At 45.0% G+C, this 25,404-nt stretch overlaps 1 protein-coding gene across 2 annotated transcripts in view; it reads left to right on the forward strand.

The window, feature by feature from the left end:
• The first annotated feature begins 288 nt into the window (after positions 1-288).
• Positions 289-25,404, forward strand: part of DCDC2C (doublecortin domain containing 2C) — a 133,755-nt gene continuing 108,639 nt past the window's right edge. Inside the window, exons 1-2 of one of the 2 annotated variants that reach the window (XM_023198370.3) lie at positions 289-733; positions 4,982-5,033. In XM_023198370.3, the coding sequence (XP_023054138.2) occupies positions 447-733; positions 4,982-5,033 (339 nt within the window). In that variant the 5' untranslated portion in view covers positions 289-446. Of the gene's footprint in view, positions 734-3,277; positions 3,411-4,981; positions 5,034-25,404 lie in introns of those variants that run through there. The other variant, XM_031934229.1, reaches the window with a different exon arrangement.

Consider the following 25,404-nt stretch of genomic DNA (forward strand, 5'->3'; position numbering starts at 1 on the left):
AGCTCAGCACAATCATTCTGGCCTCCTCCACCTCTTTTCCTGGGCTCTGCCTTCACGCCAGTCACCTCCCCGGGCTCCGCGTTGCCCCCTCACCTGCTTGGTCTCCCCATTACCCAATCACCTGTCCCTGCCTGGTGCCGCCCCTCACCTGCCCGGGCTCCCCGCTGCATCCCTCACCCGACCCTGCCCGGTGCCGCCCCCCTCCTGCCCCGGCCTCGCGCCCCTCGCCCTGGCGGCCAGGCGGTCACAATCGCCCAGGGTCGCGTCAACACGCAGCCTCCGCCCGCCTAGCAGCCCCGTCCAGTCCCCGTCCCGTCCCCGTCCCGCGCCCGCGGCTGGAGAGGACCTTCCGTCGGCGGTGCCTGGGCCTGGGCGCGGCTCTGCAGGCGTCGCTGCCCGCGCTGTCGCAGCCTCCCGGCCCGGCGAGCGAGGAGCGGGGCGCGGCCATGGGCACCCGCGGGCCCTCCGCGCTGGTGGACACCACGCCCGCCAAGACCATCGTGGTGTACCGCAACGGGGACCCGTTCTACGTGGGCAAGAACTTCGTGCTGTCGCGGCGCCGCGCGGCCACCTTCGAGGCGCTGCTGGAGCAGCTCACGGAGCAGGTGGACGTCCCGTTCGGCGTGCGCCGCCTCTTCACGCCCATGCGTGGGCACCCGGTGCTGGGGCTGGACGCGCTGCAGACGGGCGGCAAGTACGTGGCGGCGGGCCGCGAGCGCTTCAAGGAGCTCGAGTAAGTGCGCCCGCGTCCCCCGCGCCCCCCGCGCCCCCCGCGCCCTCTTGGGTCTGAGCGTGGTCAGGGCCGTGCTCCCCAGCTGTCCTCCCCAGGCTTCCCTCCCGGCTCAGGCGCCCGTCTTCCGGAGTGGATCCAGCGCAGCCGGCGCCGGGCCGCCCCAGGCCACGTGGTTTTCGTGGTTTTCTGGGGGCTAAGCCGAGGCAGCCCCACCCCCAGGACCCCTTCCTATGGGGCAGGGCGGGCCCTCGCCGGCAGCGAATCAGGACGGCTCCAGAGACTGCGCGGAGGGCGTGGGGGAGGGGCATGGGGCAGAAACATGGGGGGTGTGGAGGAGGGCGTGGGGGAGGGGCATGGGGCAGAAACATGGGGAGGTGTGGAGGAGGGCGTGGGGGAGGGGTGTGGAGAGGGGCGTAAGGGCGGGGGGAGGGACATGGGGGACGTGGGGGCAGGGCCTGGGAATGGGGCGGGTTGGGCAGTTCCCATTTGAAATCGCTGGGGGTGGCCCCTCTAACTCTGTGTTCATCACTTGGGCCTGCGTGCGTTTTCAAGCTTGCCTTTGATTAATGAAACTATTGCCCTCCCACGGTTGGTGTCTGTAATCCCGTTCTTGCAGCCTGTGTCTGCTTTCTGTGATCTCTGCTGCTTTTCTCTCCGGGTCCTTTATTTCCTTGTAGGTGTACTTATTTTTTGACTGTGAACTACTCCTTTTGTAGCTTTGTGTGGGGACATTCTTCGAGGGCTGAGATAAAAGTGAGATTCCCCGGAGAGGATTTCCATTTTCTTTCAAATGCTCCCAGTTCAAAAATGCTCTGAGTTAAATCAGCATCTTGAGTTTTGTTTGTTGTTTTTTGAAAAAGTAGTAGGATTTAGTGTGAGGGCTGGTGTATGGTTCCAAATTCTTAGTGGTATTTGCAAAGATGTGAATTTACCCTTCAGTTGTTTCTGAAGAAAAATCGTAAGTTGCAGGCATCACAGTTGCTAAGAGGTAGAATCTGGATTAGCATATTTCAGAGTGAAATTTATTACTGTGATAATCCTGTTATGTATGAGAATTCGTGGACAAAATTATAGTCCTTTATAGCCATGTAATTTGTGAGTATTTTTTCTGGGCGAGGCAGATGATGTCAATATCTAGAACAGACATCCCCCTCGGATCCAGTGTTGAGTGTTGTTTTACAATTAAAGAATATATTTCTACAAAAACCGACTTTAAAGCCCTTTTTGATACACATATAATGAAAATTATTTAATTTTATCCTAAGACATTTCCTTGTAAAACTGGCCTATGTTTTACATGTTAGCAAACGGGAAAGGAGACATATCAAGCACCTGCCACAACGCCTGGAGCATGCCTGGGAGACATGACTCTTTCCTCTTGCTGTGGGGCTAGGCGTTTTCCAGCAGACCCTGTTATACCTCCAGTTTGGTAGAGAGAGTCTCAAGTCTCATGGTTTATTTAAAATGTTTTGGACATGTAGCAAAAGTATTGAGAAAAAATTGAGATGTTTTTCTTCCCAGTGCTTTTACTGTTTGTGATTACTTTTTGGGAGAAAAGACATGTTGCGCACTGCAGAGGGAGGGGAGTTGGGGTCTGTGTGGCAGGCAGCCTGGGTTATTTTGCGTTATCTATTATCCATGCATCTTCATTGCTGTAAAATAGATGAGCCATGTCCGCCTGTGAAGTTCAACACAGAGAGCACGTGGGGTTCCTTTTCTTCAGTTTTTTTAGGTCAATGAGTATGAAATTGGAATTCAGACTTTGGTGAACAAAGCTCTGAAAAGTGTGGCTGGATTTTCACTGGTATTAGTAAAGTAAACTAGCTCTTGGAAATTTCTATTCTGTAATTGCTAAACCATTGAGCAGTGCAATTAATTTTCACTGGAAAATAATCCTCTAATTGTGTCACCAGCAAATGAACTTTGAAGTGAAGCCTGTTAATACGTTAGTGATCCGGGAGCTCCCCTGGTAATAGTGGTTTCGAGACGGTGAGTTAAAAAGACAAACACCAACAAATCTATCCAATATCCAGTCATTACTCAGACATTTCCTGGAATAAAATAATTTGAGACCCAAAGAACATAATTTTTTTCTTTATAAAACAAAATATTGTAAGATAATATTTACTGTTCAAAACAATTTAAAGTGTCTAGGCTTTATAGCCTAGAATTAATATTTCTTTTGTGGAGAAAGTCATATTTACAACAAAATCTAAATCAGGGTGTTGTGTATGTGTGCACGCATGTGTGTGTGTGCGTGTATGTGTCTGTGTGTGTTTAGGGGCGGGACCCCAAACAATTTGAATGCTTAGGAATATTACCCTGTTTACCTTAGAGCTGGTTGCTGAGACATGAGTGTGAATGTGCTATTTGAATCAAACTATCCTCCTTCTTCCTCAACCCAGCTTTTTCCTCTCATCTCCCTGGCCACCCATTTGTACCTGGAAACTAGCAGATGACAGGAGAAAGAGGAAAAGTGGGTGGAGAGGAATTTGTGATAGATGACAGGAATGCTGGCCTCAGAGCCAGAGACTGGTGGAATTTAATCCTGGCTTTCTCTACCTGAGTAACGTTTAACAAGTTAAATAACCTCTCCAAGACTTGGTGTCCTCATCAATAAAGCAGGCTTAACATCCACTCTGCGGTACGGTTGGGAGAATGGAATGAATGCCGTACGGTAAAGTGCCTGGCACTGGTTCTCATGGTTGGTTTCGTCCCTTCCTTTGTTCTCTGGAAGTAGCCAGGAGGGAGCTTGCACCTGCTGGTCCCATCTCGGCTTCACAGACCCACTCTCTGCCCACCTCAAGGCAAGCCAAGCCCACCCAGCAGGCTTCTCTAAGTGCCTGGGTTAAAGACCTCAGGTCATGGGCTCTCTGAGGAACTATTTGTCCTTTCTTTCTGTTTTTATATGTTCTTGGGAGCACAACATTGAAATAATAAATAGTATTTTGTGTTTTTGTAGGATCTTTTTATGTGTTTTTCTGTGTTAAATTTTATATTTTGGTTCCATGTAATGAAAGTCAGATGTCTCATTTGGGAGGTTAGTGTTCATAAACAAATATGGAATTTGGGAATTTAGAACAAATTTAAAATATTTATTTGGAAAAGACGAAGACTAGACTAAGCTAGTGAAGAGTGGATACAAGGACCTCCAGGCAAGTGGAGAGGCTCAGGCCGAACTCAGCCAGCAGCCATGTTTTGTTTGGTTCACACAGTTTTCGAAGATTTGCGTTGGCTGCAGTGTTTTGTAATTGGGAGAATTCATGTAGTAATATGAACTTTTGGTCTCCCTTGAAAAAATAGAGGATTTGATTGTTCAGAGGACTTGGTTGTAGTTGCGCGCATCTCCACTATCTGGACCTGTGAGGCCCTGTCCACCCCAGAAGGGAAGGGACACTCCCACTGGCCACAGCCCCCACCAGTCCCTGAGACCACCCTTGGCGAGTGTCATCATTTACTTGACCAGTTTCTGTGGGGATCTGCGTCTGTGACTCTTTATTGAACACTTCGTTATTTCTTCCCCTTCTATTTACCAGTCTAAGTTGACCCTTCTCTGAATATTGCTAAAACTATCAAAAACAATAACAATCTCAAATACATATTTTTTTTAATCAGGAAGAAACCTTTGTATCACATATAAATTTGAAGGTATTATTTATTACCCATGAAAACATTTTATTTTTGAGGAACATGGAAGTCCCAAAAGTCCCCAACAGTAAAAAAACCTTGCGTTAGTAGGGCTCAGACACATTTTATGCTGGTGACTCTTTTCCAGTTTGCAGTTTTGGCAAAAGGGGAACAGTGTTGAATTTCTGTGAGCCAGGAGGAGCAGTGGGGGTGCAGAGGAGCTGGAGGAGAGTCTGGGTTTCTGTTCCGACCTTAGCCTGTCATGGGAACATTGATGAGCCTGCAGTTCTGGGCCTTCAGCGACCTGGTTAAAAAATGCTGTTGAATTGGATGATTTCTCAGGTTTCTCTTTAATAAAATCAGATGAGGGAAAGCAGTGTCACTTAAGAGACACTTTCAAGGGGCAGTGCCAGTGGTACCCCAGTGTGAAAACTGTCCTACAACAGCGTTGCTATTGTATTCTGATGCGGATTCTAACACCGAGACAATTTTAGATTCTAGTTCCAAATTGCTGTGGGGTCGTATCTATTAAGCCGGAAAAGGGCTCATTTCTAAAGAGTCTGGAACTTTCTGTGTAAATATCTTCCTTCTAATGATGTTTTCTTCTTTCTTCTTTTGCAGTTATATTCATATAGTTCCTCGAAAACCTGCAAAGATAAGGAAGTTGAAGGAAGTAAGTGTTCGCTTCTAACAACTAATAATGGAATAAATTGGCCAACTTGGTAAAAATGTAAATGTCAGCATAGAATAATTGAAGTTTTACAGAAGCAATGTTTGGAAGGGAATGCCTGCAGAGATGTGTTGCTCTTGAAGTCAGAACACGCTGTGCAAGCTTGTCATACTTGTCAAAGCACTTAAGTAACCAAGTGGCGGAAGGCAGTGAAGTAACCATGTGCGGAGGGAGATAGCCATCTTTAAGGCACACTGTGCAATTAATTGAAGTTTTCATTTTCCTTTTGTTTTGGGGGATTTGAAAAGACAGGTCTCAGGAAAAGTTATTTAGAGTTATGCAATGTTGAAGCTAATTATAATGCTAAATTTAAAGATTTGTCCCAAGTTCTCAACATTTTTGTACTTGATAGACATTTATTAGGTCTACAGGACAGAACATTCCATCCCACCGTTCTTATCACTTGATTCTTAGTAAAAATAACCATTTAATTTGTTTAAATAGACATTCCTTTTTTATAAGCAATAAAAACCACAGTTTTAATTCAGATAGTCTGTTGATACTTAGAATTTAACATTTTTACTTAAAATGGACTTATTTTGTGGATTATTACACAAGTGAGTTTTTTTGAGGGCATCTACTTCTCTGAGTTGCAATATTGCTGTTCTTAAATTTCCTCACCTGCAAAATGGAGATGATAACAGATATCTCAGAAGCTTGTTGTAAGGACTAAATGATAAAATATATATAATGTGCCAGCACTAGTTAAGTGCTTCCCCTCTACATCCTACAGAAGCTGCTCTGCTCTGTGTCTTTGGAGCGCCACCCAGAGCTCCATGCAGGACACGCCAGTAGCCCCAGCATTGTTCACAAGCACCAGCTTGCAGAAGCATTCTGCTGCTTTCTTGGAGTCTGCCCTTGAGGGCAGTTAAAATAAGTCAAATGTATTACTTTATTCACCTTAAATTGTAACTTGCCAAGGACGAGAGGGCAAGTTTCCAACTAGAAAGCAATTCTGGCAGTCACCGAGTTTCAGGGCTACCTTAATAAAGAGCGTGGAAGTGATTTGTGATCATCCTGATACCTCTGTACCTGTTTCCCCTCTCCATGTGGGGCTGCGAGTGGGATTAAGCAACAATTCTGGAAATCACCCTTGAGAACACTTGTTAGAGATTGAATCTCAGTTCATCCTTTGCATAGTTCAGTGATTTAAATAAGATATGACTTAAAAGGCAATATTTTAGGACAGGGAGGAAATTTTAGACTATCTTGTCAAAACTTCTTTTTTCCTAGTAGAGGAAGCCTTGGTCTACAGACATGAAATGCTGAACACGCACACCAGGATTTCCACACCCACGCTGGCCTTGTCCTCCTAGGGCAGGGATTTGGTTGCTGGGCACTCACTCTATGAGGCTATAGTTACCCAAAAGAGTTTAAAAATTTTTTATTTTTGACTTTCCACTTTGTTCATTTCGAAAATGTGATTATAAACATAGTTCTTATTGAGAGAGGTGTCAAAAATACTGTGCAGAAAATCAAAACTATGGTGAGATATCATCTCACACCAGTCAGAATGGTTATTTAAAAATTATTTTATATTTTTTTCTTCAACTTTTATTTTAAGTTCAGGAACACACGTGCAGGATGTACAGGTTTGTTCCATAGGTAAACCTGTGCCATGGTGGTTTACTGCACAGATCATCTCATCACCTAGCTATGAATCCCAGCATCCTTTAGCTACTCTTCCTGATGCTCTCCCCGCTCCATTCCTCCGACAGGCGCCAGTGTGTTTGTTCCCCTCCCTGTGTCCACGTATTCTTATCATTCAGCTCCCACTTGCAAGTGAGAACATGTGGTGATTGGCTTTCTGTTCCTGCATTAGTTTGCTGAGGATAATGGCTTCCAACTCCATCCATGTCCCTGCATGAGTACATTGCGTGATGCTGAGGTTTGGGGTATAATTTATTCTGTCACCCAGGCAGGGAGCATAGTATCCAATAGTTAGTTTTTCAACCCTTGCCCCATTCCCTCCCCTCCATCTATTAATATTAGTCCCCAGTGTCTACTGTCATCATCTTTACACCCATGAGTACCTACTGTTTAGCTCCCACTTATAGGTGGGAACATGGAGTATTTGGTTTTCTGTTCCTGTGTTAATTCATTTAGGACAATGGCTCCAGCTGCATCCATGTTCTTTTTTTATGGCTGCATAGTATTCCATGGTGTATATGTACCACATTTTCTTTATCCAGGCCACCGCTAATGGGCACAAGATTGATTCAGTAACTTTGCTACAGTGAATAGTGCTGCAATGAACGTATGAGTGCATGTATCTTTTTGGTAGAATGATTATTTTCTTTTTTGAATGGTAGTTCTGTTTTAAGTTCTTTGAGAAACCTCCAACGGCCCTACACAGAAGCTGAACTAATTACATTCCCAGCAACAGTATATAAGCATTTCCTTTTCTCCACAGTCTCATCAGCACCTTCTGTTTTTTAACTTTTTAAAAATAGCCATTCTGCTATTATTAAAAAGTCAAAAAACAACAGATGCTGGCAAGGTTGTGGAGAAAGAGAACACTTTTACACTGTTGGTCGTGGGGAGTGTAAATTAGTTCAGCCATCGTGGAAGACGGCATGGTGACTGTTCAAAGACCTAGAGGCAGAGATAGCATTTGGCCCAGCAATCCCATTACTGGGTATATACCCAAGGGAATATACATCATCCTGTCATAAAGATACATGCACATGTATGTTTGCTGCAGCACTATTCACAATAGAAAAGACATGGAACCAACCTAAATGCCCATCAATGACAGACTGGATAAAGAAAATGTGGTACATATACACCATGGAATACTATGCAGCCATAAAAAATAACAAGACCATGTTCTTTTTTTTTTATTATTATACTTTAAGTTCTAGGGTACATGTGCAAAACGTGCAGGTTTGTTACATATGTATACTTGTGCCATGTTGGTGTGCTGCACCCATCAACTCATCAGCACCCATCAACTCGTCATTTACATCAGGTATAACTCATTGTTCAATTCCCACCCATGAGTGAGAACATGCGGTGTTTGGTTTTCTGTTCTTGCAATAGTTTGCTGAGAATGATAGTTTCCAGCTGCATCCATGTCCCTACAAAGGACACGAACTCATCCTTTTTTATGGCTGCATAGTGTTCCATTGTGTATATGTGCCACATTTTCTTAATCCAGTCTGTCACTGATGGACATTTGGGTTGATTCCAAGTCTTTGCTATTGTGAATAGTGCCGCAATAAACATACGTGTGCATGTGTCTTTATAGCAGCATGATTTATAATCCTTTGGGTATATACCCAGTAATGGGATGGCTGGGTCATATGGTATTTCTAGTTCTAGATCCTTGAGGAATCTCTATACTGTTTTCCACAATGGTTGAACCAGTTTACAATCCCACCAACAGTGTAAAAGTGTTTCTATTTCTTCACATCCTCTCCAGCACTTGTTGTTTCCTGACTTTAATGATTGCCATTCTAACTGGTGTGAGATGGTATCTCATTGTGGTTTTGATTTGCATTTCTCTGATGGCCAGTGATGACGAGCATTTTTTCATGTGCCTGTTGGCTGTATGCATGTCTTCTTTTGAGAAATGTCTGTTCATATCCTTTGCCCACTTTTTGATGGGGTTGTTTGTTTTTTTCTCGTAAATTTGTTTGAGTTCTTTGTAGGTTCTGGATATCAGCCCTTTGTCAGATGAGTAGATTGCAAAAATTTTCTCCCATTCTGTAGGTTGCCTGTTCACTCTGATGGTAGTTTCTTTTGCTGTGCAGAAGCTCTTTAGTTTAATTAGATGCCATTTGTTAATTATGATTTTTGTTGCCATTGTTTTTGGTGTTTTAGATATGAAGTCCTTGCCCATGCCTATGTCCTGAATGGTATTACCTAGGTTTTCTTCTAGGGTTTTTATGGTTTTAGGTTTAACATTTAAGTTTCTAATCCATCTTGAATTAATTTTCGTATAAGGGGTAAGGAAAGGATCCAGTTTCAGCTACTTATGGCTAGCCAGTTTTCCCAGCACCATTTATTAAATAGGGAATCGTTTCTCCATTTCTTGTTTTTGTCAGGTTTGTCAAAGATTAGATGGCTGTAGATGTGCGGTATTATTTCTGAGGGCTCTGTTCTGTTCCATTGGTCTATATCTCTGTTTTGGTACCAGTACCATGCTGTTTTGGTTACTGTAGCCTTGTAGTACAGTTTGAAGTCAGGTAGCGTGATGCCTCCAGCTTTGTTCTTTTGACTTAGGATTGTCTTGGCAATGCAGGGTCTTTTTTGGTTCCATATGAACTTTAAAGCAGTTTTTTCCAATTCTGTGAAGAAAGTCATTGGTAGCTTAATGGGGATGGCATTGAATCAAGACCATGTTCTTTGCAGGGACATGGGTGGAGTTGGAAGCCATTATCCTCAGCAAAAATAATTTTTAAACTCTTTTGGGTAACTATAGCCTCATAGAATGAGTGCCCACAACCTAGTGCCTGCTGTAGGAAGACATGATTTTTAATGCCTGAAAACTGTTCCACCATGTGAATTTATCATAATTATTTAGCCCATCCTCTTTGAGCAGACTTTTGCCTTTTTGCTATTTTAAACAGTGATATAATGTAACGGACCCTTTGTGGAGACACGTTTGTTCACATAAATGATTATTTATAGAGAAGTAGAATTAACATGCATTATTTTAATCTCCTTACTATTTACTTCTGGATTGGATTCTATAGTATTTCTGAAAACTGATATTGCTTCCGACAGTGCGTGAGATGCCCAACACCAGCGTCTGGGGTCGTGGGGATGGAGCAGTATCATGTCAGTGTGCAGGGCCTGAAAGTGCCTGATGCTCATAATCCTGCCCCCGTTTCCTTTTGTGGAAGTAGTCACCTCTAAAAAGGGTTTGCAGTTATTATTGTTTGTTGTGTAAATGCTTGTCTTGGTGGGACAAGTGTTTGCTTGGACATAGGTCAATGGTGGAACCAGCCCAATGAGTTGGAACCACCTCCAAGAGCTTTGGACATAGGTCAATGGTGGAGCCAGCCCTGAATCAGTTGGAACCACCTCCAAGAGCTTTGGCTGACACACGTGATTTACTCCAAGAACTCTGCTGTGCCTGGAGGGGACTGTAAGAGTAGCTGAGATTCAGAGCTGTGTCCTGCTGTCCCGTACGAGAACACAGAGCTAACTGGTCACAGGACCTAATGGCATTACTACTACTTACTAAACCACAGTTTGCCTGCCTTGTGGCTTATGGGGATGCACCTGTGATCCTAGAGACAGTACAATACTTAATGAACTAAAAGACTTGTCGGCCAGGTGCCGTGGCTCACACCTGTAATCCCAGCACTTCGGGAGGCCAAGGTGGGAGAATTACTTGAGCCCAGGAATTCTCGACCAGCAAGACCCTATCTCTACAAAAAATAAAACAAACAAACAAATAGTTATCCAGGCATGGTGGCACGTGGGAAGCTGAGATGGGGGGATTGCTTGAGCTCAGGCGTTTGAGGATGCAGTGAGCTATGATTGCACAACTGCACTCCAGCCTGAGCAACAGAGTGAAATCCTGTCTCAAAAAAAGAGACTTGTCTTTGCTTGTTTTCCTTGTATATTACGTTCCAGAAATAGAAATGCTTTGGTCAGATGCCAAGTGCTAGGACTTCATGGATTTCTTTGTGAGTCCCCCATGCTGCCGATTTTGTATGTGGCCATATTCACATAGCCGGGGCTGAGATACCTGCACCTTACACTGTGCATTGGAGTCGTGTCAGTCCTTGAATGCTTCATCATTGTGTTCAATGGCCAGAAGTTTCCTTTCTTTTAACATAGAATGTTGTGTGGCTTATGTTCTCAGCATGTTTTCACACCTACAGTCTCATCTGCAAAAATGGAAAAATAGCAACCATGTGAGTGAGGCAGAGCAGGCCTTAATACCTGCCATTTAAAAGATGAATAAATAGTTCAAGAAAGGTTAGGCACCATCTGCAGTTGGGTGGCTCGTTTGCAGTAGAGCTTGGACTAAAACCAAGCATTCTAGGAATGACTCCAGGATTTCTCCCACTCTTTTCCCAGGAAAAGACTCATGACTGCTTTTTGTACAACTTGCTAGTATTAAATGAATTTATTCTATTTAATTCAAAGAATTAAGGCATCGTAGGAATTTTTTTTTCTGATAGATGTTCAAGCACTTACGTCACAGAAAGAGAACCCTGGTGTGCAGTGGCAGCGGAAGGCACTCCCCAGTGTCTTGAGTGAAGGTGCAAAGCAGTTCCCCCAGGGAAAATGCAGGGAGCCAGCAGGATGGGGCACAGGGTTCTCCATGATCCATGCGAGGGGCTGGGGGAGCTTCCCTAGGAAGAGCACCAGAATGAGGGCCTTCCCCCTCTGCTGCTCCACCTCTTTCTAGGGTGCGTTGAGAACGGCTGCATCCCAGGCGCCCAGGGTCAGGGGAGCTGCGTGCCTCAGCCCTAAAAGCTCCTGGAGACCTTGTTGGAAGTTAAGGCCGTGTGCAGCCCTTCCCGCACCAGTTCCAGCTTGATAGGCCTTGGTCTATTCACACACTGGGGTTTAAGGATGTTTACAGTAGCATTTTGTTTTTAAATTACAAAATGCTAGGGACAACCTGAATGTCCACCAGTAGAGAAATGGCTAAATGATTCGTGTTATGTCGTCCCGGGATTAGATCTGTAGGGACTGATCTAAAATGGTATCTGTCACAATGTGGGCAGGATTCAGTGAGATGATCTTTGTGAATCACTTCGCCTGGTGCTTCTGACATATAGCAAGAGCTCAATAAGTAGTTGGTGCTATTATTATTCATAATGCCTTTAAATTGTAGCTCATCCTATCCAAATTTGAGATCCATGATTGCCTACAATTTGAATACCAGTGTAAACTGTTTTACAAATTAAATGTGGCATAAGCTTTTGCCAAGTCCAAAAATTCAATGTTTAAATGTTTTACTAAGTCATTTAGCCTTATTTTGTGATACAGTAATAATGAGCAGAAAGACCTAGCTTCTGTAAATTATTCTTTCCCAGAATTTCTGTTTTAGTGGGAAAACAGAAATATTAGTGGGAAAATTGAAGAAGCTTCCCAAGAGATTTTGATTTATGTAGAAATTTACTTAAAATTAATGAGAATACCATAATATACTTTTAATATTGTAATAGAAATGATTTTTAAAATACTTCAATATAATCAATTTGAAATTGTGTTTCATTAAATGGAGGGATAAGGACAATTAGATTAGAAACAAATGCTCTTGGGGTCTTGGCTTTCAATGACTGTGCCATGTTGGTTTAATGAGAAAAGTGTCCTTGGTCTTACTTCAATGGAAGAACTTTTATTATAGTACGACATTGAGATTTCTGGTTTGTAATCTCAAGTTGTAGAGATTTAGGCAGATTTACTAGGAACAGATGAATCCCAATTCAATGTTTCTTCCCCCATGAAGAATGTGTTCCAATTCTGCTCTTTCAGTGGGCCTATCCTGGACTAACAACAAGTGTACCAGTCATTTAGACCACACTTTTGTCATGGAAGAGAAGGACATGATTTACTGAGATGAATTTTTTAGATCACTGCAGCTACCAGTGAATCTAACTCCAAGGTTGTTTTAAAATTAATTTCTTAATATATATTTTAATAAAGTGTTTTACATGATTTCCTGCCTTACTGAAAATCCTGGATAATAAAATTTAACTTTGTCCAGGTGACTCAAGCTTAGGCTGCAGTACTTTGGGCAGGCTGAACCAATAGTCACTTCCACCATATTTCTTAGTGATCTTGCCAATGGCAAGACCACTGTTTGCCGTTGGTTGTTGACCTGTCAGGAACACATTCTTTGGAAGCTTCTGCTTCCATTTTTAAAAAAGTACCCTATAATTCATGCTCACTGTAGAAAAATGAGAAAATATATGTAATTTAAAAGAAAAACATATTCATAATCCTATCATTCAGAGTTTAACCACTGTTTTTCCATATGCTTTTGACATGTACACATTATACCTATACATACATGTGTATACTTCTAGCTTTATAAATATATTTATTTAAGCAAAATGGGAGCATAATCTACTTTATTTTTCAAATTTCCTTTCTATTTAATGATGTATCGTGAAATCTCTACATGTCAAGAAATATATTCCTATAATACTTTTTAGTGGATTTAGAATATTGCATTAAGAGATGTATAACATATGTTTTTGAAACCAGCCTTCTTTTGCTTGACATTTAGAGAACCTTTTTATATGTCCTACTAAACTGCTCTCCTGAGAGATTATACCAAGTTAAATCTGTGCCCACTGTGAGCCTGGGTGTTTCCCACACCTCCCAAACACTGTGTGTTATCCTTAATTTTCCCAACACATTGCCGTGCTGGTGCCATAGCTTTGTGGAAATATCATGGGCTCTGTCATTTGGACAAATTAACTTCTCTGATGCTCAGTTAATGGGTATGGCTGTATCTATGAAATAGGAGTTAAATGTAATTATGCATGTATTCTGGTCATCACAACATCCTAAACTTTCAATCCATCCATTCATCCATCCATCCATCCATCCATCCATCCATCCATCCATCCATCCAATTTAATCCTAATGCTTGTGTATTTGGAAGTGTTTGCTTTCCTGTGGCTGATTATGCCAGAGCAGCAACACAAAACCAAATAATATGTGTATGTCTACTAAGCCCAACGGTTCTTTCACTAAATATTTCTTGAGCACTGGTTATGTACCAGGTACTATTTGAAGCAGTTGTACAAAAAGGAAAAACATCTCTGCTCTCAAGGAGCTTGCATTTCAGGTGGTGAGAAAGACAAGAAACAAAATCTATACAATATAGAGTATGTGGGGGATATGAAATGTCATGCTGGGGGCTGTTTGATTTTAGATAGGCTGACCAGGTAGTCTTCATTGAGAAGGTGACTTTTGAGTCCAGACTCAAAGAAGTGAGGGAGCTGCCTATTTAGATATCTTGGGCAAAAGCATCCTGAGAGGGAGAACTGATGGTGCAAAGGCCGCTGGCCTGTTGTTCAGGGAGTGACATGGACTTTGACCGAGAGTGTTTGAGTGCCATGTTGATAGCCCTGAGTTAGGAGGCTGCTGCAGTGATCCAGGCAAGGGACAGTGGGGATTTAGATCAATGTGGTGGTGTTGGGGATTATGAATTCACGCTGGGAGTCAGTGTGGGCTGAACAAAGGGAGTTCCAAGGACAGGGTCCTGGAGTGCTTAGAGGGCAGGGAGGTGAGAAGGAGCAGAGAGGGCTGGAGAAAGTCCAGGTGAGTGCAGGATGCTGGGTGATGAGAGACAGGGTGGGCCATCTGTGTCAGATGCTGCTGACCAGATAAGGGAGATGAAGACTGAGATGGGACCACTGGATTTAGTAATACGGAGGTCGTAGGCAGAAAAGAAGAGAAGAGAGATGGGAGATACAAACTGCCCTTTAATCGAGTTTTGCTCTAAAGGAAGGAGAGAAATGTAGAGGTAACTGGAGGGGGAAACAGAGCCAAGAGAGTTTTTCTAAGAAGTGACATCATGTATATGATGATAGGAGTTGCCATTGCAGAGGGAAAATTGATGATGTAGGACAAAATAGGGAGAATTACTTGAGAAATGGCCTTGGGTGGGTGAGGAAGATATTATAAAGAATAATAGTTGCTGTCTCTATAGGACTTGCCTATTCTGGACATTTTATGTAAATAAACTCAGACAACGTATGGCCTTTTGGATGTGGTTTCTCTTAGCATAGTATTTTCAAGGTTCATCCACATTGTAGCATGTATCAGGGCTTTGTTCCTTTCTAAGGCAGAATTCCATTCTGTTGCATGGATCTACAATATTTTGTTTACCCATCCATCAGGTGACGAACATTTGGACCTTGTTGGTCATAGCCCTGCTGATGGGGGTGAGGTGGTCCTCTTTCTCAGGAAAGAAGATGATTTATTTCCTTCTCCTCTGAAGCTCTTCTCTCTTCTCATTTTCTATGATTGTTGTTTCTTTTACTTGTGGGACTATTGCCATTTCCTGTCTTTTGAACACTGCTGTTTTGTAGAGTGCTCTCCAATTCATTTTCTCTTCGAGTTCAGGCCACCCCCACTCCATTCTCTCCATTACTTCCATAATCATCCATGTGCCAAAGACCCCCTCTCAAAGTCAGGACCCACATCTCTAGGCCACTGTCACTTGGATGTCCCAAAGACATCTCAAACTCAGCATATCCAAGTTTGAACTCATTGACCTCTGACCCCAAACCCAATTGTTATTTTGTGTTTCCCCTTCCAGAAGATGGAACTGTCCACCCAACTCCTAAAACCAGAAACCTGGGCATTTTTCTCAATCTTTACCTCTCCCAGCAACCCCCCAGTCCCTTCCCGCCCACCCATCCCCCCTCCTGATCGTCTCTCGAGTCCGCTCACCTGTTGTCATCTTGGCTGCTCCTAGCCTTGTTGAGGCCGCCGAGTTTGGTCACCTGGAAGGAGTTCCGTGCCCCTCCCTGGTCTCCTTGCTTCCAACCTTGTCCCTTTGCTATGTGATCACGTTGCTCCATTTGTTTACATACATTAAGGCACTCCTCTTGGCTCCAGGGAGGTGAAGTCTGCACTACTTACCGTGATGTTTAAGACCCTTCTTGATCTGGCCCCTGCGTTCTTCTCCAGCCTCGCCTCTCACCGCTCCTCCCTCTGTGTCTGGGATCCAGTCCTTGATGGATTTTCAGTTTCCCAAAGGCCTCTCTCCATGCACCTATCCTCAAGCCAGAGTTTTGTGCATGCTGTTCCTCCTGCCCTGTTTAATTCAACTGACTGGTTTCTGCTTATAATTCAGGGCTCAACCTAAAGGCCTCTTCCTCCAGGAAGCCTCCTTTCTCCCCAGTGAGGGTCAGATGTTTCTCCCCAGGGAGGGTCAGATGTTCCTCTCCTGTGCTTCCGTGGCACCCATGCTGGCCTCAGCAGAGCTGCTGGCACCTGGCGCTGTAATTGCTTGTTAACTTGTCTGTGTCCCTCTGTGCTCCCAGCCCTCTGAGGCCAGGAGTAGTGTTGGTCTTTTCCACCACTGCATTCTAACTCTTAGCACAGTTCCTACCATCAGAGGTGGGTCCTCTGTGAATAGGTCTTGAATAAATGAAGGAAGCAGTGATTGAGTACTTACAGAAAGGCTGGTAATGGGCAGGATCTTAGGGGCAGGTATTCTTTCCTTGGTTGTTCTGTGGATTGGCCTAGATGAGGCCTTGCTTCTGAGTGGGGCTGACCAGGCCAACCGCAGGCTCCACAAACTGTCCGGCTGTCTAATTCTATGGGACGGCTTCTCTGGCTCTTAGAGTCAGCAATTTTGGAGGCCTGGAGAGCGTCAGTTCTCATTATATTTTGTAGCAGGGAGTGCCTCTGTGGGCGCATGATACATAAATAAGGTATGTGGCTGTTTCTATCAGTGAGATTCACATGGCCAGACCCCAGGTTGGTCCCAAGGAGTGAACCTCGCCTGTGTTCAGCTCTGGGACTTGGCCGTTGCTCTCTGGGAAAGTCCAGGGCCTTGTGGACCAGAGGGCAGCATAGGAAAGACGGGGGTCAGTTTTCATCGCCATGCAGTTAACACTGGGAACGAGCAGACCCTCACTGAGAACCCACTCTCAAACAAGCGCTGTGCTGGGTGGAGGCTTTTCCTATTGTGTCCGGAGTTGGTTCCTGCCAGTGGGTTCGTGGTCTCGCTGACTTCAAAAATGAAGCTGTGGACCTTTTGTGGTGAGTGTTACTTAAAGGTGGTATGGACTCAAAGAGTTTTACAATCCTCTTGCTAGCTACAGAGTGCTGATTGGTGCATTTTACAATCCTCTTGCTAGCTACAGAGAGCTGATTGGTGCATTTTTACAAATCTCTTGCTAATTACAGAGCACTGATGAGTGCATTTACAAACCTCTTGCTAGCTACGGAGTGCTGATTGGTGCATTTTACAATCCTTTTGCTAGCTACAGAGCGCTGATTGGTGCATTTTATAATCCTCTTGCTAGCTGCAGAGCGCTGATTGGTGCATTTTGCAATCCTCTTGTAAGACAGAAAAGTTCTCCAAGTCCCCACTCGACCCACGAAGTCCAGCTGGCTTCACCTCTCACTATCTCAGTGCCTTACAAAATCCTGCAGGCTTGGTGCAGCAGTTTTCATTTTCCAGGGGCTCTTTCCCGCTGCCTCCCAAGCCTCTGGCTGTCCACACTGGGTCTAATTCTGCTTCCTCATTCTGAGCTGGAGCTGCTTTCTTTTTCCTGCATTTTCTGGTATGCTGAAGGGTCACAGTGAAGATTAGAGTTGACGTAGGTTGGAGGTCATAATAATGGGGATGGGGCAGCCGTGTCGGGCATCCCCCTGCCTCTAGAGCCCATCCCACAGGGGGTTGGACGGGGCTTTGACTGATGTCTTGGAATGTTGGTGGACACTCCCCATGTTCTAAAGCATCAGGTGTAAAAACATGAGAGATGCTTCAGGTACCAAACTGGCCCCCACATCACCCTTAAACCTTATGTAAGGACTGTAAGTTAGTAAGTTTACTGAATGAAGAAACTAGAGAGAGCAGTGAATGTTGTGGCATTTTCTCTCTCCTCCCTGTGGGTGCCTCAGGCTCCTTCAAATCAGAGATGAGGCTCCAGAGGATAGCTCAGAGTGCTGGGATGCTGTGGGAGGGACCAAGTCGGATGCTGCAGGGTAAAGCACCTCTTGAGAGGGTGAGGGTATGCTTGGGATGACCCAGCCCATGTGCCAGGGGTTTGGGTTTGCAGGTGAGTGTGGAGGTGGCAGCTGCTTCCATCATCTTCAAAGCACCTGAAGGATGGTGGGTTCTGTGCTGCCTCTGAAGACAGCATGGGGAGGCGGCAGCTGTGGAAACTGCACTTGTCCCCTCTGGGGAGCTGATGTGGCAAAGCTGTGTGCCTTTCCCTGGGAGGCAAGTGGATGCCTCAGAAGGTGACCAGACTTGAGCTGTTTAAGACTCATTGCCAGCCACGGTAAAGGTCTGTGGGGATGTAGCAAAGGGTATGGTTTGAAGCACGAGTCAGCTGAGGAAGGTATCAGAAACATTCTGCATCAGGAACAGTCCAGCATGGAGTCTCTGTGAGGTTTTCAGAGGAACTCACTAAAGCCTGCATGCTCCCTGCCTCCCCAAAGAGCCACATTTGGACACCTGCCGAGGAAGAGGACATAGGAGGTCAGAGGACAGTAGCTCCAGTTGTATTTGACACTCCCTTGTTCTGATGCCAAGATGAGGAGGTTGAAGGCAGAGTAAAATACTATGAAATAATGAAATAACCATGCACCTTTCCCACATGCAGCTGGGTCAGGCTTGAGCTAAGGGGAGGAACTCTCAATGGGATGTAGGATTAGGATTTAAATTGGACTGGCCAGGACATTCTCTGTGTCAGGATTTAAATTGGACTGGCCAGGACATTGTTGAGACAATCAGATGATTTCCCATTTTTAGTTTGTTAATATTATGAATTACATGAATTGATTTTCAAACATGGAACCAACCTTGCATTCCTGGGGCAAACCCCACTTGATCATAGAGTATCCTTTTTATATTTGTTGAATTTTATTTGCTAAAATTTTGTTTAGAAATTTTGCATGTATGTTCATAGAGGGATGTTTGTTTGTAGTTTTTTACTCCTTATAATGTCTTTCTCTGGTTTTGGCATCATTTCTTCCTTAAATGTTTGATAGAATTTACTAGTGATGCCATCCTGACCTGCAGTTGTCTTGGTGGAAAGGTATTTGGAAGAGCTTGTCTGGAATTGGCATTGTTTCTTCCTTAAATGGTTGATAGAATTTACCAGTGGAGCTATCTGGGCCTAGAGCTGTCTTTGTGTAAAGAGTTTGAACTACGAATTCAACTCTGTAGTAAATATAGGGCTCTTCAGGTTATTTCTTCTTGAGTAAACTTTGCTAGATGTTGTTTTTTAATTTGTTCATTTCGTTTAAGTTGTTGAATCTATTGGCATGAAGTTGTTTATAACATTCTGTTATTCTGTTAATATCTGTAGACTCTGAAGTGATGTTGTCTCTCTCATTCCTGATATTATTTGTATTTTCACTCTATTTTTCCTATATGTCCATCTACAGGTTTATTAATTTTATTGAACTTCTCAAAGAGTCAGCTTTTGGCTTGTTGTTTTTCTCTATTTTTTCCCCCATTTTCTATTTCATTGCATCTGTTCCAGTTTTTATTCTTCCTATTGTGTAGGGAGGCATGCATCTCTTTGGGGAATCTCTTCTCTCCCCCGCAACACTCTGTCCCCTTTCTCTTTGGGATGTCCTTTTCCTCCAGATGCCCTTCCTTCCCAGGGCTCAGGCTTTCATGCATGCGCCCTGCTGCTGTGTTGACAGACAGCTAACTTCCTTTCTCTGCATTTTTGTCAAAGGCATTTTGGAGACAGCATCTTAGCCCAAAGAGCAACCAGTGTTGGAGATTTCCTTTTCAGTGTCAGGCTTAGAGGGAAGAGACTTTCAGAGGCGGATTGGCTGCTTCTACTGTGTCTCGCTTCCTCCCTTCTCACCTCCCTGCTAACTCCTCCATAGACCATCTTTCTCTTCCTAGGCTGGGCACAGAAGCTGTCATCAGTATCTCTTCCCCATCCATAGGTCAACATTTGTCAGCAGCTTCTGTTGTAAGTATATGATCCAACTACCGGCAGAAAGGAGCAATTAACTTTGGCAAAATTTGTACTGATCAAGTGTAACTTGCATGCCCCTGCACTCGCCATACCTCTTCTATTCTTGGTGTTGTCTGCTCATCACTCTGATAGTTTTAATCTTCCCTCTTTCTTCCTTTTCTGTTATTTTCTTTGTAGTGGCTATCATTAAAGCCTGTGCAGATAATGTAGGTGATTAACATCAAGCCAGAAGGAGTGGCTATTCTCATTTGTTACTATTTTCTTTTTTACAAAAGGAGTAATCGAAGGCTGTCTTCTGAATGTTGCTCACTCAAGAATACTTGTTGGTTGGTTAATTGCTTTGCATGTGCACTCCTCACTGTTGGAGAGGGGGGCTTAAGGTTGCTGGGGTGGTGATGATGGTGATGAGGAGAGAAACTTAGGGATGAGGAGCCATTGGTAATTCAAAATACTTCAGAGAAGAGAAAGCATTTTTTCAATTTGAAGAAATACATTCTGAAAAAATAAGATTTGAAATATAAAATTTCAAATTGCATTCCATGTAGGAAGAGCAGTGACGGGGCAAACACCCTTGATCGGGAGCAGAGCTCTTGGCTTTAGCTTCCTGGGTGCTGCTGTGCTGACTTCAGAGAAATCACTGCTCTCTGAGCCCCAGTCTTCTCATCAGAGGCATGGGGATGCTGGCTTGGATGATGCAGAGCTCCGCTAGCTCCAGCAACTTCCATTCAGGGACCATCATCGTTCAAGTCAGGCACCATCCTAGAGGGACATCAAAGGAACTCAGACACGGACTTCCCCAGCCAGGGCATCCCAGTTAGGGGTGCAGGGCTTGGTGAGCTGGGACACCTGCTTCCTTCCCAACTTTCCAGAGGAGGCAAAATCCCAGCCTTTAAAATGATGGTGGAACTTTACAAAGCACATGAAATCAGTGAAGTCAATCATAAAACCCTTCTTCTTTTTTTTTTTTTTTTTTTAAAAAGTAAAAGAATTGCAACATTTTCTGAAAGATGGAAAACAACACCTCATTATCACCATGACCAAGAAGGCAGAGGTACCATTCCCCCCGACCATGTTTCAGCCACACTTGCCTGTTCTCCCACTTAGGAGCCCATGGTGCCACATGAAACCAGAGACAGGGCTGCGGAAAGCATTGTTTGTCCAGGTTGACACATTTCTCCAGGAAGTGGTGAGGGATTTCTGATGTCTGAATAATCCTTACATCAGTGTTCCAGAACGGCTAGCCTCATAAGGCTCCTTGACATTTTGGGGAGATAGTAAAGCTGATTGTTTCTTTGACTCACAGCATCACAGAATGGGACTTGGAAGTCACCTTGGGGTGATCCAGTACAAACTTTTTTCTTGACAAATGAGGCAAGAAACATAAAGACCACAGCACTTCCCTTGAGGTTTCCATGAACGGTGGCAGTTGTGTGTCTCTTTAAACTCCCAGGCTAAGTACCTACTGCAGGGTTGTTCAGCAGAGCCTTCTCTGTGAATTCATCCTGCACAGTGTTGAATACATGAGAGCTTGATCAGAACAATTTGCTTCAGATGAGATCCTCCTGTGGTGAAGTCTTTTCCTGATGCTAAATTCTCTCAGGTTTTTAGTTGGATATTTTGCATGGAAGGGGCCATGGGGATGCTCTTGGAGGGTAGTTGGAGCAGCATTGGAGAGGTGGAGAGAGCAGGGACTTTGGAGCCCAAGATAAAACAACAACAAAGCCACAATAATTGCTGTTTGATATGGTTTTGCTACGTCCCCACCCAAATCTCATCTTGTAACTCCCACAGTTCCCATGTGCCGTGGGAGGAACTCCCACTATTGAATTGTAACTCCCACAATTCCCATGTGTCGTGAAAGGAACTCAGTTGGAGGGACTGAATTATGGGGGCAGGTCTTTACTGTGCTGTTCTCGTGATAGTGAATGACTCTCACGAGATCTCATGGTTTAAAACAAATGGGAGTTGCCCTGCACAAGCTCTCTTTGCCTGTCGCCATCTACGTAAGATGTGACTTGCTCCTCCTTGCCTTCTGCCATGATTGTGAGGCCTCCCCAGCCATGGGGAACTATAAGTCCAATTAAACCTCTTTCTTTTGTAAATTGCCGAGTCTCTGGTATGTCTTTATCAGAAGCGTGAAAACAAACTAATACACTGTTATCAACTGAATCCTCATTACAGTCATTTGCTAAGCACTTGACAATGCATTATCTCATTTCAACAACTTTATGAGGTGTGCACTACTGCTGTTAGCACTGCATGCAGGAGGCAGCTGAGGCTCAGGGAGGTTATAAACTTGATCAAGGCCATACCACTAGTATGTGGCAGAGCCAGTCCTGGGATCCTGGATGATCCAAAGCACAGGCTCCTGAGTACTAGGCTACATGGGTATGGATTCCAGTACTCATTTTGCTAAAAAGTAAAATAAAATGTTTTTTGATGGCTTATCATGGCCAGGACACTTAATAGCTGTGTGTTCTTGGGAAGATGATATAACCTCTCTGATTCTTTGTTACTGAGGTATTTTGCCTGGTTATGTTGAGGGTTAGGTATGAATGCAGGTAAAGAGTCTACTGCAATGCTTGATTCATGGTGGGTATTCAATAACCTGTAGTTGCTCCTTGGGGGAGACACACTTGTGGTCATCTTGAGTCTTCCATATTTGATTTAGATTTGGTTGAATTGCCTTGGTTGAAGAGGTCTAAAGCTCATGGCATCCTTCAGCCTCTCAGGACAGATGAGTGGTGTGAGTCTTTGGCTCTGACAAGTGTGAATGAGGCTGTCATCACCATCAGACACATGTGCTTGACATTGCTCAGGAGATTATTTTATGATGTACAGAGAAAAAAAGTCCAGAATCACATTATTTAATTGCTGGAGTTATTTAATTAGGCAGGTGATAGCAGGGTTAATGAATCATTAACACCTCAAAAGAGCAATTAGCTCATTGTTTCCATAATTTTATGCAATGAAGCAGAAAGCTGGTTCTTAGGGTGGCTGTATTTTAATAGAATTTTGCAGAAGATAATTACTGTTGTTTTGTTTTCAAACTAGGTCTGTAAATTCATGCTCGTTGATACTCAGCATTAGTTTCTTTACCATGAGTATGCAGGTGTATATAATTTTATATATAGTATGATGATAGGGTAGAATGATGCAGGTGGGCATTTCTACCTGCATGGCCTCTCTTTTCCTGGAATCCTTTTCAGAGCATCAGAGCTGTTTTTCCCTAGTCATAGTAGCATTCACTCATCCATTATTCATTTGGCTTCATGAAATAGTTACTGAATTCCTGTTAGGGGTCACTCATCGTTCAGGCACTTGGAGGTACTGGGTTGAACATGACAGCCAGGGTTCCTGCTCTCAGAGGCTTCCATTCTACAAAGGAAAATGGAAACACATAAACAAACAAGAAAGCAGAGGCAGGATGAAGTGCTCGGATGAAAGTAACTGCAGGTGTGTGACTGGGCAGGGAGGGCCTCTCAGAGGAGCTGATGTCGAAGTGACTTCTTAACATAAGAGGGGCAAACCAGGCAAAGATCCGTGAGGATGTTCCAGGCTCAGGTCCTGTGTGGGAGCGGGCTGGTGTTTCAGGAACTGCAAGAACACAAGCGTGGCCAGAGTGCAGGGAGGCCAGGAGGGGTGCAGAGACAGGGCAGAGAGGCAGGCAGTGCCAGCTTGCGTGGCCTGAGGGTCAGTGTGAGGGGTAGGTAGGATAAGGGCGAGCCTCACTGAGGGGCGTCCCACTGCCTTCTGATTTGTGTTTACAAAGGCTGTTTTGCTTGTCATGAGGGAAGGATTGTCTTGGGACAGGGGAGAGATGGTGGAGACGGCGAGGAGCCAAGGGTCCGCCGTGTGGCTTTGAAGTAGAGCTGACGGATGCACGGATGGCATAAAGAATGAGAAGACTTGAGAACATCTCCCAGACTTTGTAGTTGAACAAATAGGGCCAGGGTGGCACCATTTTCTGAGATGGGGAAGCCTGGGTTGATCCACTGGCTATGGATAAAATCAGCAATTCTATTTGAGCCGTAACAAGTTACAGGTGCCTGAACAGCCCCCTTCCTCCCTTTTCTGTCTCTCTCTGTGTGTTTCTGTGTGTGTGTGTGTGTGTGTGTGTGTGTGTGAATCTCATATTTATTGGATTGAACATTTATTACTGTGTTATAGGTATTGTGCCTTTTATAAAATGTTACCTCATTATTATTCTCATAAGAACTCTAACACACGATGATCCCCATTCTAAAAACTCATCAGCTGCTGCTCAGAGAAGTGCAGTTGCTTCTCCAGACCACGTGGATAGTAAGATGTAGAGCTGGGATTTGAATTCAGATTTGACCAATTCCAAAGCCTGGGGTCTTCCTGTCTGCCAGGCGGCTTCTGAGATTCACTGCGTTCTCACTGCCTCTCGGGCAGCTCTCTGTTCTGATGACAGGCATCGTAGGATCCCAGGGAGGTGCCAGAGTGGCCTCTCTGCAGCCGCTGCGGCTGTCTTGGTTCCTCTCACCCTTCTCCCAAAGCCCCCATGAGACACATCTCCGTGCTCTCCTTCAGGGACAGAAGACCCAGAGTAACTTTCGTCCCTTCTCCTCTTTTAAAACCAAGTTCTCACTGTTAATGAGGTGTGCAGCTTATTCTCTCACTGTGCATCTGGGGTGCATGGCTTGGGTGCTGTTCTTGGCCAAGGCACTTTTATAGATGACATTTACTCAACTTGGGGTGATGTAGTCGAGCTCCTGTAACATTAATAGGTTAAGGGGTTTGTCTCATGGTCTTGTGCTCGAGTTGTGAAACCCAGCCGGGGTCTGGGCCTCGAGGAGACAGAGTAGCAGGACCCCAGGAGGACCCTCCCTGCTGGGCCAGGCAGGAAGAGTTATTACCACTGTGTCTGACTCAGGGAGCAGAGCCCCCCCGTTGTCGGCCTGGCATTGGAGTGGGCAAGTGGGTAGGCAGCAGGCCCCCGGCAGAGGTGAGGTTCAAGAGCTGGGCCCCCAGGCAGAGATGGGAAGTGAGGAGGGACACGTTTGCCCAACCTGAACTCCTCATCGGCGGGGACTCAGATGCTGAGCTGCTGGAACCTCTTCTGTGCTCAGTTGGGTCTGGGTTGGGAAGGGAGAGGGGGCTGCAGCTTGGACAGGAGGGTGTGGATTAGCAGCGTTAGGTGTGGAAGGAGGCCCTGTTGACAGGTTCAGGCCACCCGAACTTCTGGGGGATGGGGTGCAGGTAGGGCCCGCACCATGGTGGCTGTGCTGGGAGTATCCTGAGTGGGTGTGAAGTAGGCAGCAGGAAGGATGCTGAATGAATCCGGCTTAGTGCTGGGGGGATGATCGATTCTGATGTCAGCTTAGAGGTGGCTCCCCAGCGCTGGGCCTTGGAAGGGCAGTGAACATGGGCCCTGGAGGTGGAGAGGCTGTGGGGGCTGGAGCAGAGGCCCTCACTGTGCAGCAGAGGCTGCGGGAAGCACATGGACTGGCCGGGGGCCAGGGTGGCTGAAGGAGCATAACATGGAGGGTGTAGGGTGCAGAGAGTGACAAGGCTGGCCAGGTGGATCCCAGAGGGAGACAAGCAGAGTGAGGAGGCTGCCCGGTGGATCCCGGAGGGAGACCGCCGGAGTCACGAGGCTGCGGGTGGATCTCGGAGGGAGACGAGCAGAGAGTGATGAGGCTGCGGATGGATCCCGGAGGGGAGGCCACCAG

Source organism: Piliocolobus tephrosceles, chromosome 15, assembly GCF_002776525.5.
Source record: "Piliocolobus tephrosceles isolate RC106 chromosome 15, ASM277652v3, whole genome shotgun sequence".
Lineage (NCBI taxonomy): Eukaryota > Metazoa > Chordata > Mammalia > Primates > Cercopithecidae > Piliocolobus > Piliocolobus tephrosceles.